This window comes from Halichoerus grypus, chromosome 9 (assembly GCF_964656455.1).
Source record: "Halichoerus grypus chromosome 9, mHalGry1.hap1.1, whole genome shotgun sequence".
Classification (NCBI taxonomy): Eukaryota; Metazoa; Chordata; class Mammalia; order Carnivora; family Phocidae; genus Halichoerus; species Halichoerus grypus.
The window spans coordinates 30,060,117-30,073,015 of record NC_135720.1 but is presented as its reverse complement, the minus strand read 5'-3'; the positions used below and the strand labels follow the sequence as shown (position 1 = coordinate 30,073,015).

The 12,899-nt window shown below is 45.8% G+C and overlaps 1 protein-coding gene across 1 annotated transcript; it reads left to right on the top strand.

Moving 5' to 3' along the window:
* The first annotated feature begins 949 nt into the window (after positions 1-949).
* On the top strand, positions 950-3,773 carry TCF21 (transcription factor 21). The gene is made up of 2 exons (XM_036097434.2): positions 950-1,635; positions 3,388-3,773. Exons 1-2 carry the CDS (start codon positions 1,186-1,188, stop codon positions 3,475-3,477), a joined length of 540 nt encoding a protein of 179 aa, XP_035953327.1. The 5' UTR covers positions 950-1,185; the 3' UTR covers positions 3,478-3,773.
* The last annotated feature ends 9,126 nt before the right edge of the window (positions 3,774-12,899 follow it).

The following is a 12,899-nucleotide window of genomic DNA, read 5'->3' as shown; positions in this document are numbered from 1 at the left end:
CGTCTGTCTTGGGTTCGGGTCGTGATCCCAGAGTCCTAGGATCGAGCCCCGGATCAGGCTCCCTGCTCGGCGGGAAGCCTGCTTCTCCCTCTCCCTCTCCCCCTGCTTGTGTTCCCTCTCTCACTGTGTCTCTCTCTGTCAAATAAATAAATAAAATCTTTAAAAAAAAAAAAAGAAAGAAAGAAAGAAAAGAAAAGATTATCAATTAACAAAATGCTTTCCACACACTCATGGGACTCTATCTCACCACCCCCACTGCCACTAAACTGTGTGTGTCGTCCTGGGTGTGCGATCGTCAAGTATGTTTGTGTGCACACAGGCAGTTCCATCATAGCTTTAAAGTGACCAGGTGCAGATGGATGTTTTGGTACTTTCTCTGCATCACTCTAAAGATTCAGTGAAGCACTTGTTTTGTTAATTTACCCCGGTTAAGGTGGGAAGATATCTTGGTAAAGCCAGAGTCTTAGGGGTGTTGGCAGGCAGGAGTTGACTGCTGTCTGGATTTTAATTGGTGTTTTAATTGCGGGGAAGAGGGGACAGGGGGATGCTTGTGAGATTTGTGTTTGGAAGGCCCAGATAGAGCAAAAGGATCTGGTCATTTTTCTAAAGTCCTCAGTAACAACCAGCTACGACCTCTTAAGAGGGAAAGCAGGCCTTAGGAGATGGCCCTGGAGAGGGGCTGTGGGTGGGGCGCTCTCCTTGGCTAAAGTGGAAGAAGGTGGCTGGTATTTGCGTGTTGCAGTTGAGTTGATTTACATTGCAAGTTGGAAATCAGGGTCTGTGCATAAGAGTTTCCCTCTGGTTGTGAAAGGGGTCTAAGAGTCTGCTGGGGCCTCGCAGGCCCCTCCCCTGGGCTACAAGGATCCGCCTCTCTATTCCCCAGATAAATTCCTAGTGTCCACCAAATTCCTCAGCGCTCTCTCACACTCCTCTGCGGCCACGACTCCGGGGGTGGGGAAACAGAGCCGGGTTCCTCCCCGCAGAAGCCCTCTGGGTTCCTTCTCACAACTCTGCGAAGGGGAAAGGGGAGTGAGACTCAACCAGACCCCAACTCCAATTCCCAACCCGAGGTGGCTGCTTCATACTCCACACCCGGGGGCCCACTGGTTTGGGGCTCGCTCGCGCTCGCTCTCTCTCTCTCTCTCTCTTTCTCTCATCCCCCCCCCCCCATCCTCTCCCCCAAACATGTCCACCGGCTCGCTCAGCGATGTGGAGGATCTTCAAGAAGTGGAGATGCTGGACTGTGACGGGCTGAAAATGGACTCGAGCAAAGAGTTTGTGACTTCCAACGAGAGCACCGAGGAGAGCTCCAACTGCGAGGCGGGGTCTCCCCAGAAGGGCCGCGGAGGCCTGGGCAAGAGGAGGAAGGCGCCCACCAAGAAGAGCCCCTTGAGCGGCGTCAGCCAGGAGGGGAAGCAGGTCCAGCGCAACGCGGCCAACGCGCGCGAGCGGGCCCGGATGCGGGTGCTGAGCAAGGCCTTCTCCAGGCTCAAGACCACCCTGCCCTGGGTGCCCCCGGACACCAAGCTCTCCAAGCTGGACACGCTCAGGCTGGCGTCCAGCTACATCGCGCACTTGAGGCAGATCCTGGCTAACGACAAGTACGAGAACGGTTACATTCACCCGGTCAACCTGGTAAGTCCGCCGATGCCGATGCCGCTGCGGCGACCCGATCGCCCCCGCCAGAGCGCCCGCAGCCGCGTCTGCGGGGTGGCTGTGCGCGCACCTCGGCCGCCACCAGCCCGGCGCGCCTCTGGGGACCTTTGCAGGAGATCCCACACCGCCCTCGCTCTCTGCCCTGCAAGCTGCCGGAGCGGGGATGATTTATGCGAGTGCTTGACGTGGCAGCCCAATTAAGAGTTTGCAAGTGTATTGAGCTGGCAAAGAGGAGGGATCCCCGAACCCGCGCCAGCGCCGTCAGGGCTGGTGTGGCACAGGGAACACCGGCCAGATGCTGCGCGCCTAGAAGGCATTTTGTGAATCCCTGTATTCTTCTTTTAGCTGAAGGAGAACCTTGATTTTCCCCTTCTCATTTTTGTACATAAAAACACCCAATTCTGTTTCTTTCCCAAGTATATTTAGGACCATTAGATACAGACAAATTCATGGCCCCGTAATTGTCATGTAAGTCCCCAACTACGTAAATATTCGGCGCTTCTCTTATAGGTAGATTAACATTTATAAATCCCAGAAGTTCTAACAAATATCAGCTTAATCAGTAAATTCTCACAAATATTAGTGTAATAAGTGATATTAAAATATAATAAATAATATTAAAATAGGCCACTCTCGTTGAAGATTTAAAAACATGTTACCAAAAAACCCCTAATGCTCATTGAGGCTAATTTCTCTCAAATGCATTTTGCTATATAAGAAGTACAGTTTAATTCCTTTTTTATTTTATTTCATTTTAAGACTTCCAGGCTCTAAAGAAAAACAAGGACCACAACTTACTAGCACCTTTGTTTATATATGATAAGAATGAGAGGTTTTCCTCTTAAAAGTCGTCTTATCGGACAGCACTAGTGGGAGAGGTTGGAAGCTTTGAATTGTCTTCTCACTGAATTGATTTCAGGAATTGGGGGGAGGGGGTGCAAAACCACATTTTACCCTGGTAAATATTTTTCCCTCTCATTAAAAGTTTATTCTTTTTCTAAAAAAAGATGAGTAAATAGTTTTTCGAAATCTGGAACTAAAATGAAAGTAATCACTTCACTTACAGTTGCTGCTGTGTTCATCTTTGAATAAGGAAACTTAAGTGAGCTTTATTATAAAACACCTCGGGGAAGGGAAAAGGCGATGATCGCTCAGCCCAGTAGGAAGATGATCTTAAATAAAATATGCCTGTATATTCTTTTATTAGCATTATCTCCCCCACCCCTTAAGAGCCAGCGATTAATTTAGAAACTGTGGTCCAAAGCCCGCTTTGTGACGGAGGAAATGGAAGCTGGCAGTAGAAAAACAGACGGGGTGGAAAGCGAGGGGGCCGGGAAACCTGGCCAGGGCCTCAGAAGAGGGGCCCGAGGGCCACTTCGCCTTGAACCCGGGGTCCACTAGGCACTAGGTCCTTCTCGGCTTCCCTGCTTAGGCTTACCCCGGCAGCTGCCCCAGCCACTTTGGTCTTTCCAAGGGCCTCCTCTTTGGGTTTCTCTTACAACTGAGGATGAACCCCCTTTGCTCTACCACCCCGAGCTGTGACTTGGCGCCAACGCTTTTTCTTTATCCAGCCACGGGGCGCACTGGAACACCGAGCAAATTGCAGAGATAACGCCTCTCTCCAACTCACTGCCTGCCCCCACCTCGCCCTCTCCTTTGGTCTCAGGCTCCGAGCCCACCCCACCCCTCCTCCAAGGCCGCTTACCTCCTCCACCCTCTTCTCTCCTGCAGACGTGGCCCTTTATGGTGGCGGGGAAACCCGAGAGTGACCTGAAAGAAGTGGTGACCGCGAGCCGCTTATGTGGAACCACAGCGTCCTGACCTTGGAGGTGCGAGTCTGGGAAAGGCGCGCTCCCGGGGGGAGCGGGCCCCGGGAAGGCGACCCCTGCCCTCCCTGCTCTCTGTCTCTGCTTCCCTCTCGCAACGCTCCTCTCCCTGTCCCCCCGCCCCCCCGCGAGAACACTTTACAGCGACGAGGAGATTCGTTTCCAAACCCGAGGAGATCAATTGTACTTACAAAGATTCCCATCTATTTAACTTTATTAACTTCTACCGTGAATGACTCTTCGAGCCTTGCTGGTCCAAGTGCAATATGTAATTATAAATATATAAATAGATAATAAGAGCCTATCAGTGTGTATCTTTTGTACAATATGTTGTAAAATGTAGATCATAGAATAGCTGACTTTGACAGTCACATTTATAAAGTAATTCACTTAAAGATATATATTTTTTTCAAACAAGTTTTGCTACTTTCGAAAATAAATCTTTCTTTATATTGCTAAAAGCCCTGACAGTGGTGTGATTTTTACCAAAAAAAAAAAAAAAAAAAAGATCTAGATTTGAAAGCGGGGGACTATGGGGAACCTTGAAAATAAAAGTGATTCTTTTGAACCTCAATCCAAACTTCTAGGGATGGAAAAGATTAAACACAATTTCCACTGCGAAAGTGCAGGTCACATTTTCTACTGAAATCTCAAAAAGAAACTCTGGTCTCAGGTTTGCAGGTTACTCTTAAGACAATTATAAATAATGTAATCGTGAACCAAAAAAGGGGGAGCAGGATAACAGTTAGTAACAGTTACACGATTCAAGGGAAAAACACACCAAAAGGAAAATCCGATTTTCAAGTATTCTACGGTATAATTGATGACAGGACCAGGAAGGTAAATTCCACGTTTTTTAGCTTTCTAGGCGCAGACATGAACCCAAACAACCCATAATGCGAAACTGTGAAGAAATAACGGGAGCTATGAAAAGTGTAAATTCCATAACCTTTAGGAAGTGCTGCAACATACATTATTTATTTCTTCTTAGTAATTAACGAATTACTTCTAACACCGCTCATGCCTGCCTATGGGTTACAGTTAGCCAGCGCCTCAGCTCCCGGCCACGACTTCCGGCGGACTGGGTTTTAATTTAAACATCTTCCATGCTACGGAACAGCTCCTTGGGGAAGATTAAGTTGAGATAAACAGAGAGGCGAGGCCGAGGAGCCTGGAACCCGGTTCACTCGCTGCCCCAGCGCAGCCCGCAGCGGCCGATGCGCCAGATGCCACCGGGGCTGTTTAATGTTCGGGGTTATGACCGCAGTGTTTACAAGACGTCTTCGGTTATTTATACTGTTATTCCTAGCAGAGGGCCTTGAAACTTCCGCTTCATTTGCTCTTTCTTTTCGATTTTTTTTTTTTTTTCTCTTTTTCTCGGCTCAATTTGGTACCTGGAGTAAGAACTCCCTCCGTCCATCTCCTGCACCTCCAACCAACCCCAAGGCTGCTTAGGGGGTGGAACCCTGGGCCTGGCCTTCTGGGAAGGAGCGAGCGACCCTGGTCCCGACAGGTGAACCGCTGTGTGGGCCGTTCTCTGCCGGTGAAGGCTACCACATTACCAAGTGCAATTCTCTGCCCTCGGAGGGCTGGGAACTTTGCTCACTCCTAATCCGCCTGCTTGTCATTTGCACATCAGAGGACATCTTGGGGTGTCTGGCTTTCCTACGACTCTCCCAGCCCCGACTTGACCTTTAGGAGCGCATTTCAAGCTCTGACCACCTCCACCTTCCCCAAATTCCTGTGTTCCGTCACTTCAACCACAGGGCCAGTGTCCCCGGCTCCAAGATTCAGAATGCAAGTCAGAGATGAGTCCCAGAGTGATTCAGCTGTTTGCATTTCACATTCAGCAAAATTTCCAAGCTCTCACTCATGTTCTTATAAACCAAATGCTCAAAATTCTGAGCACCCAACTCAGGTGGCCCACAGAGAACAAATTGCTGCTTGCGCATTCTGTGGACCCCAAACTGCAAATGGACTTAAAAAAAAAAAGTCCTATGCCTCCTTCCTATAATTTGAAGTCTTTGCTCTCAGCATGAGGCATGTGGCTATGAATAGGGAACATGTGAGTTAAGCCCAAGTTCTGCCTCTAGGTCTTCCCTGAAAGGGCTTGGATCCTCAGTTTTCTCATCTCTGAAAATGGGGTTAAAGTGTTAAAATAATAATACTCATACTTTTCCTCTTTTGCCTCACAAAACCTCAGTGGGACACACATGAGATTATATTTGTGTAATCACTTTATAAAAGAAAAGATCAGTGCAAATATCAGTTATTTTCACAAAGTAGCTAGATGTGAGCTGTCTATGCTTGCCCTGACCTGAAAGTGTCTCAGGAAGCTCAAAGGGTGTGTGTTCATAGTGCACAGGTGATAGTCTTCTATGGCCCGAACAAAACACCTTTCTTTCTTTGATGCAATGCTGAAGGTTACAATTTCTCCCTCTCTCTCTCTTTCCCTCTCCCTCTCTCTCACACCTTTACCTCTCCCCAGTGTTCTCCAAATTTGTCTAGAGTTTTCTACCAATGTGACTATCCTGACAATCGAGAACCCAGAATTCAGAGAGCAAAGACAGGGCCTGAGATCAGCAAACAGAAGGGCTACACTGGGGTCTTGCTGTCAGGAAGGCCTGACAACAGGGGCCTCAGCCAAGAGGCAAGGATGTCCTTGGGGTCCCACGGTTGCTCACTGAAAGGAGCAGGCAACACTATGGGAACGACTGGGTTTTGGCTACCACCAGCCCCAGGAATGTGGCAATGTGACCGCCCAAACACTTTGATACACTCATCCACAGTCTAAACACTTCTTCCCCATGGGCCCTTCTCTTAGGCCAGCCAGATCCCTAGCTCTCCCCCACCCACCATGCCCTACTTTCCAGTGTCTGTTGTCCTGGGACAGCCATCTTACCCTTGTCCCGTCCAGGTACCTGGTGTACCTTGATTTGAAAAGGAGGCAAATGGCAGCTGGGGACTGAATGGGGACCTCCTTTGCTGCTTGTCAGATAGGAGTGAGGGGTAGGGCGTGTCCTGTCTGTGGCCTCTTCATTATGAAAACTATCTTAGAAGGTGCTTTCAGAAAGAACCAGGAGAACAACCAAAACAGATTGTAGAAGCTTGGAAGATAAACATGTCTTCCAGTCCTCAGGAGGAGTAGACAGATACTAAAACTGGCCTGTAGCTGGGGAAGTCCCCCTTCTCTCTCTCTCTCTCTCTCTCTCTCTCTCTTTCTGATTGCTTGTATGACTTCTTACAAGCAATTCGTTGTGCTTCTATCAGGTTTTTCTACTGTCAAATTGGAGACGTCTTTCTAAAAAGAAAAGTGGTAAAGGAGATCTGTTACCTCTGGTTATATTTGGTGATCAGTGGGAAATACTGACCAAGGAGACTTTGAAGTCAGGGCTTCTGCAGTGTGTGACATCCAGAATTGCCTAGGTGGCTGGTGGAAGTCCATGATCGGGCTTCATCCCCTACCCCAGTTCCAGATTCAAGAGGTCTGGGGTGGGGTCCCAGAGTTTCTAACAATTTCCCAATGTGGCTGGTCCAGGAACCACACTTTGAGAATCATGGTTTGGGGATCTGTCTCAGAAAAACAAAAGAAGTAAATGCAGAGAGAGAAAGAAAATATTTGGGAAATTTTTTAAGAAGCTGCATATTCTGGGCCTCAGTTTCATTTACTTTTCTATTCACCCCAAGATGGCACGCAGTGTATTCCTAATGCTTAAATGCCAGTCGGGAAATCAAATCACTCGTCCTCAGAAAATAAAAGATTTGTGTGGCCCTCGTGTATCTAAGTTTGTGCGCTCATCTTGTGCCCCTGAGACAGATTTCAGTCATCAGATGATGAGTTACAGACCTGGATGGATTAGGGCCCTACTGCTGTTGGCTCCTTTGCGACCCCTAAAGGGAAGAAAAAAATGGGCACCCGGGAATCACGCCCCCTGCGACTCGACGGTTGCGCAGAGGGTCCCAGCAAAGATCTCCCTTTCACTCCAGTAGGAGTAGGTGGGTGGGCTCTGGGCTGGGGCCCTGTGCGTCGGGCCCGTGGGAAGTCGGCTGGGTTGGGGTGCAGGGGCTCCGGGGTGGTGGTGAGCGCAGGGTGAGCGCCGGGTGCGGCTGGCGGGCAGGGCAGGGACCCGAGCCCAAAGGCGGAGTAGGGAATGACAGGTTTTCGTTGGCGGCTTTTCTACTCCCAAGAGTTGATGGAAGTAGACGGGAGGAGAAGAAAGGAGGCTCCGAGCTCCGAGCCCTAGCCTACACAGCCTCGTGGGTCCGCGGCCTTTTCCCGGCACAGCCCTCGAGACTGCCCGGTCCATGTGCGAACCGCCCCGCGCGCAGACGCCACCCGGGGAAGGTTCTAGGGTTACGACTCCGCACAACCGCGGAGGGGAGGCGCCCGCCCCACGCAAATGGCTTGCCGAACTTCTTTCCTAGCTTTGCATCCTTCCCTCCAAATGCTGACTGTGACCCTGGAAGCTCGCGTGCTGCCAGCTGCATTGTTGAGGGCTCCGCTGGCTTCCTCCGGGAGGCTGGGGTCGACGTGACTTTGATCTTTAGGTCTGGGCCGGCTCCGCACGTCCACCCTCCTGCCGGTTCACAGAAGGATTATCCACCCCGGGGGACCAGGCTTAAAATCCCCTCCCTGGGCAGAGGGAGGAGGAAAAGGTGGAAAGGGCGGAGGGAACTGGCGTTTAGAACTTCGGAGACCAGACTTCTCAGAGCGACATCATCATCCTTGTCCCCAGAACCCAGCGTAGTGCCCAACACCTCCATAAATGTTGGATCAAGGGGATGGGTTAGCCTGGTGATAGGTATTAAAGAGGGCACGTACTGCATGGAGCACTGGGTGTTATAAGCAAACAATGAATCATGGAACACTACATCAAAAACTAATGATGTAATGTATGGTGATTAACATAATATAATTTTAAAAAACTTAAATAAAAAAAGATTGAATTTGAATCATTGACTCTCTGAGGCTATGAAGAAGGAAGCTCGAGGGAAGAAATGGACAGTGAGGCTGTTGCAGTGCTTAAATCGAAACTCAACTCTTAGGTTGACGTCGGTGCGTATTTGAGAAAAGCACAAAGCGAGCAGATATGATGGGACTGGGTGGCATCATCTGGAGGTGGGATGTTTCAACTGCCTTCTCCCCACACTCAGATGAAATCTGCTTTTTACCTTCCCAATAGAAGATGACATTATTAGTTATGAATTTATCCGGCCCTTAGGTCAGAATCATTAGCTTAAAAGGTGCTTTAAATAGTAGAAATAATATAAGACACTTTATAAGAATAAAATGTTCACAGGACCTTATTTTAAAATTAATCCAGTTGGTGATAAGGAAGTAGTCTGTTGCCTTTTGCAGATGCAGTTAGATCTACATCTAGTGTATAGTGTAATGGAAGGAGCTTTTGAATACTTGACCATTCAGACCTTGGTTTATCCACCTGTTAAGTGAGTATAATAATGGCTTCTTTGGGGACATTATGTCTAGTACATGTCAGACACCAATTAATGTTGGTTTTCCTCCTCTCTTCCCCCTTTCTTCTCATCACTAAGTTATAAAAGTGCCTCAAAGAATGATATGCATTTATCCTAAATAGTTATCTAGCCAATAGGAAACAATATTAAATTCTTGTGATAATCTAATTGCTCAGGTTATCTTGAAAGTGTTTAAAACACATTACATTCAGGTCTCGTCTTTCTTATTAAGACCTCACCACCTTATCTGCAGTGGATCCTGCTCGAAGTTCTGTTTTTTGGCACTTATCACTTTATCAATAACAGGTAATTCTTATTTTCTTTCATTTCTCTATTATCTAGTTGTGTCTCTCTACTCTAGCTCCGTGAGGGCAGGGACAACAGCGTCCAGATGGTTCTCCTTGGTTTCCCCAGCACCTGGCACAGTGACAGACACATAGCAAGTGTTCAATTGAAGAGGAATGAACGCAAAAGCTTAATAACAAGCTTGTTAGAGGGCTCCTGGGTGGCTCAGTCGGTTGAGCCTTTGGCTCAGGTCATGATCCCAGGGTCCTGGGATCGAGCCCCACATCGGGCTCCCTGCTCAGCTGGAAGCCTGCTTCTCCCTCTTCTTCTGCCTGCCACTGCCCCTGCTTGTGCTCTCTCTCTGTCAAATGAATGAGTAAAATCTTTAAATAATAATAATAATAATAAGCTTGTTAGAGATGCCTCTGTCTGCTCGTTAAGTTCCTGTTGCATTGCTATAACCACGTTCAAATATATTGTCTAATCTTAATTTTAGAATTTAGATATGAAACTTACTCTATAATAAAAATAAATCTACAATGAAAAAAATCACCATCAAGTCCATCAAAGGGGAATTAACCTGAAACATTGCTTCTTATCACATATGGATTCTTTTTTTTTTAGCACTGAAGTCCAGAAAAGGGTCTTTATTAAGTATCGTGTCTTTCAAAACACTGTGGGTCTCCCTTCAACATTCTTACCATCACTGGGGAGTCATCACATCTAAACTATTCTGGTTAGTTCCTGGGGTCTTTCACTAATGAATCTCATTAGAATCCTTTTTCTTCTTCCGTACTTTATGTGAATACCACCACCTTCTGTTGCTCCCTAATCTCTTTCAGGCATCTGTCACCCACTCAATGACTCCTTCTTCCACCATTTTTTTTTTTTCTTAACAGCCTTTGTTTTTTCCCCCTGCCAAGGACTAAAAAAAAATCCAAGCCATCTCTAAACCCAGGGGAATTTTTCAAACCAGCAGGGGTCATTTGGTTACAAGGAACAAAAATCCCTCCAAACTGGCTCAAATAAAAAGGGGAATGAGGCATTGTAAAGATAGTCCAAGGAATCTGGCTGACATCTCCAGGCAGAAAATAAACAGTAGGGAAATCTACTGGGAAACTGAAAGTCTGGAGTGAAACACCCTCTCTTTCTCTCTGGGACCTTAGCTCTGCTTTTTCTGCCAGTGTTCTGCATTTTCTCCTCTGATTTTCTGTGCTGACTTGCTTTCTACTCCTCCTGAACTTTCTCTTTCGTATGTGGTTGGTCTGTTAGGTTACTGACTGTGACCCCAGTTCTATATGTACATTCAGTTAGACTCCACTCTCCAAAATTTCAATCTCAGCATGTCTTAATTTGAATTCTCACGACCGGGACCACTACGAACTTGTTCTAAGAAGCTCTGATTAAATTCCCCAGGTCAGTTGTATGCCTCTTGCCCCATCAGCTACGGTTGGCTGGGGATGGATGGATAGGTTGGCTATTGACTAAGGCAGATTTTTTGAGAGGGAGGCTCTAGGTGAGACAAGGATCTCAAATCTGCTTGCTACAAATGTAATCTAATGCAATTAGGGCTGGGATGTCTGCATATGGACCACCTGGTTTTATTCTACTACACCAACAGTAAGCAACATGTGATGGGGTAAAAGTCATGTTCACAGATCATATTGTATCTATGTTGCAGGAAAGAGTGGGAATAACCACAGCAAAAAAAAGATGTATTCACATAACCCAAATGATCTACTTTATGGAATAGAAAAATTATATTCAAAAAATCACCATCACTCTTTAGCCAATAAAATGTTATTATTGGACATATTTAGAAATATGCTAATTAGCATAGATTCAGCTTCCTTAATATTTTTCATCCATTTGCATTACACAGAACACATTCACATGCATTATCATATTTTATCTTCAAAACAACCCTAACCAGGAGGTATTATCATCCTCACTTCTCATATAGGGCAACTGAAACTCAAAGAGGGGAAGAAAATCACCAGAAGTTATATAGTAGATAAGTGGCAGAAAGTTGAGCATAGAATTATTGTGTTTAAACTGAAATGGGCTTCTTCTGCCTTGAACATAGGAGAGTCCCCAAGATAAAAGAAATCAAGGATAGTTATAACCCTAAAAAAGAAATACCTCCAATAAAATCATGACATTACGCTTTTTTTCAATTCAAATTTTTATTTTATACTTATTTAAAGATCTCTTTTAGACCTCTTAGTAAGTATATTTTTATCCTACGTCACCATTAAGGATACCAAAAACAGAAAATTATAACCAAAATAAGTTCATTAAAATATTCCAAAAATATGTTTTTACATTCAGAGTCTAATTCATTCCAAAATATTTATTCATTCTGTCATAAAAATCTGGTGATTTTCTACCCATGATGTGTTAGTTTTTATCTTATAATAAACCATGCCAGAACCCAGTGGCTTAAAACAATAAGCATTTATTATTGCTCAGAGTCTGCAGTTCACTTGAGCAGTTCTGCTGCTCTGGGCAGGACCCTGCTGTGCTCACTGAACTTGCTCATTTATCTGTGGTTAGATGGCAATTTATCGGAGAGCTAGCTGGTTAGGGATGGCCTCACTCACAGGTCTGGTGGGTGGCGGGCTATTTTATTGGCTGGAGTGATGAGAGTGACTGAACCACATGTCGCTCATCACCCAGTAGGCCAGTTTGTACTTGTTCTCATGGTGACTGGGGAGGGAACAGAAACAAGGCCTCTTGGACCTAGATAATGTCACTTCAGCTGTGTTCTGTTGGCTAATGCCAGTCACAGGACAGCCTAGATTTGAGGGATAGGGAAATAGATTCTATCTCTTGATGGGAGAAGCTGCAAAGTCACATTGCATAGAGTGTGGATGAGCAAAGTGTAGAGATTTGGGACCATTTTTATAATTAATCTGTCATATTAAAGTTTTCCTAAAACTTCTTCATGTTCAGAGTCTAGGCCTTCTAAATCACTTCCCACTTTGAATTGCCAATATCTAAGTGATTTGCTACCCAATTGTGTTCTCTGGGCCATTATGAACATTCCTTAGAAGAGTTCTCTGTTGTCACTGAGATTTTCTTCCAAGCCGCTGATACCAGTTCTTCAAGTTTCAGTGATTTTATGATTTTGTCAGAAGGAAACATAAAGAAAATATCACCATTAATTAATCACACCAACCTTTCTTTTACTTATTCTTAAAAGTTTTGGGTTTTTTTTTTTTTTTCTGACTCTAGTTACATTGCTTGGTATGTGTAGTGGGCTGAATGGTGGTCCCAAAGACCTCAAATTCTAATCCCTGAAAACTGTAAATGTTACCTTATTTGGAATAGGATCTTTGCAGATTAAATTAAGGATATTGAGATTGAGAGATTATCCTTGATTGTTTATGTGGGCCTTCAATGCCATTACCAGTGTCCTTTTAAAAGAATGGGAGAGGAAGATTTGATGCAGGGAAGAGGAAAGGTGATGTGAAGACAGAGGTAGAGATCAGAGTGATGTAGCCACCAGAGGCTGGAAGAGGCAAGGAATGGATTGTCTTCTAGAATCTCCAGATTCTAGAACCCAAAACTTCTAAGAAGGGCCCACCTTGATTTCAACCCAGTGAAACTGATGTTGAGCTTCTGGCCACCAACTAAGAAAAAATAAGTTTCTCT

Bases quoted from the DNA above. Each gene is read 5' to 3' on its own strand.
- TCF21 (XM_036097434.2), top strand. From the start codon at position 1,186: ATGTCCACCGGCTCGCTCAGCGATGTGGAGGATCTTCAAGAAGTGGAG. The intron at 1,636-3,387 runs GTAAGTCCGCCG...TCTCTCCTGCAG, and splicing joins ACATTCACCCGGTCAACCTG to ACGTGGCCCTTTATGGTGGC.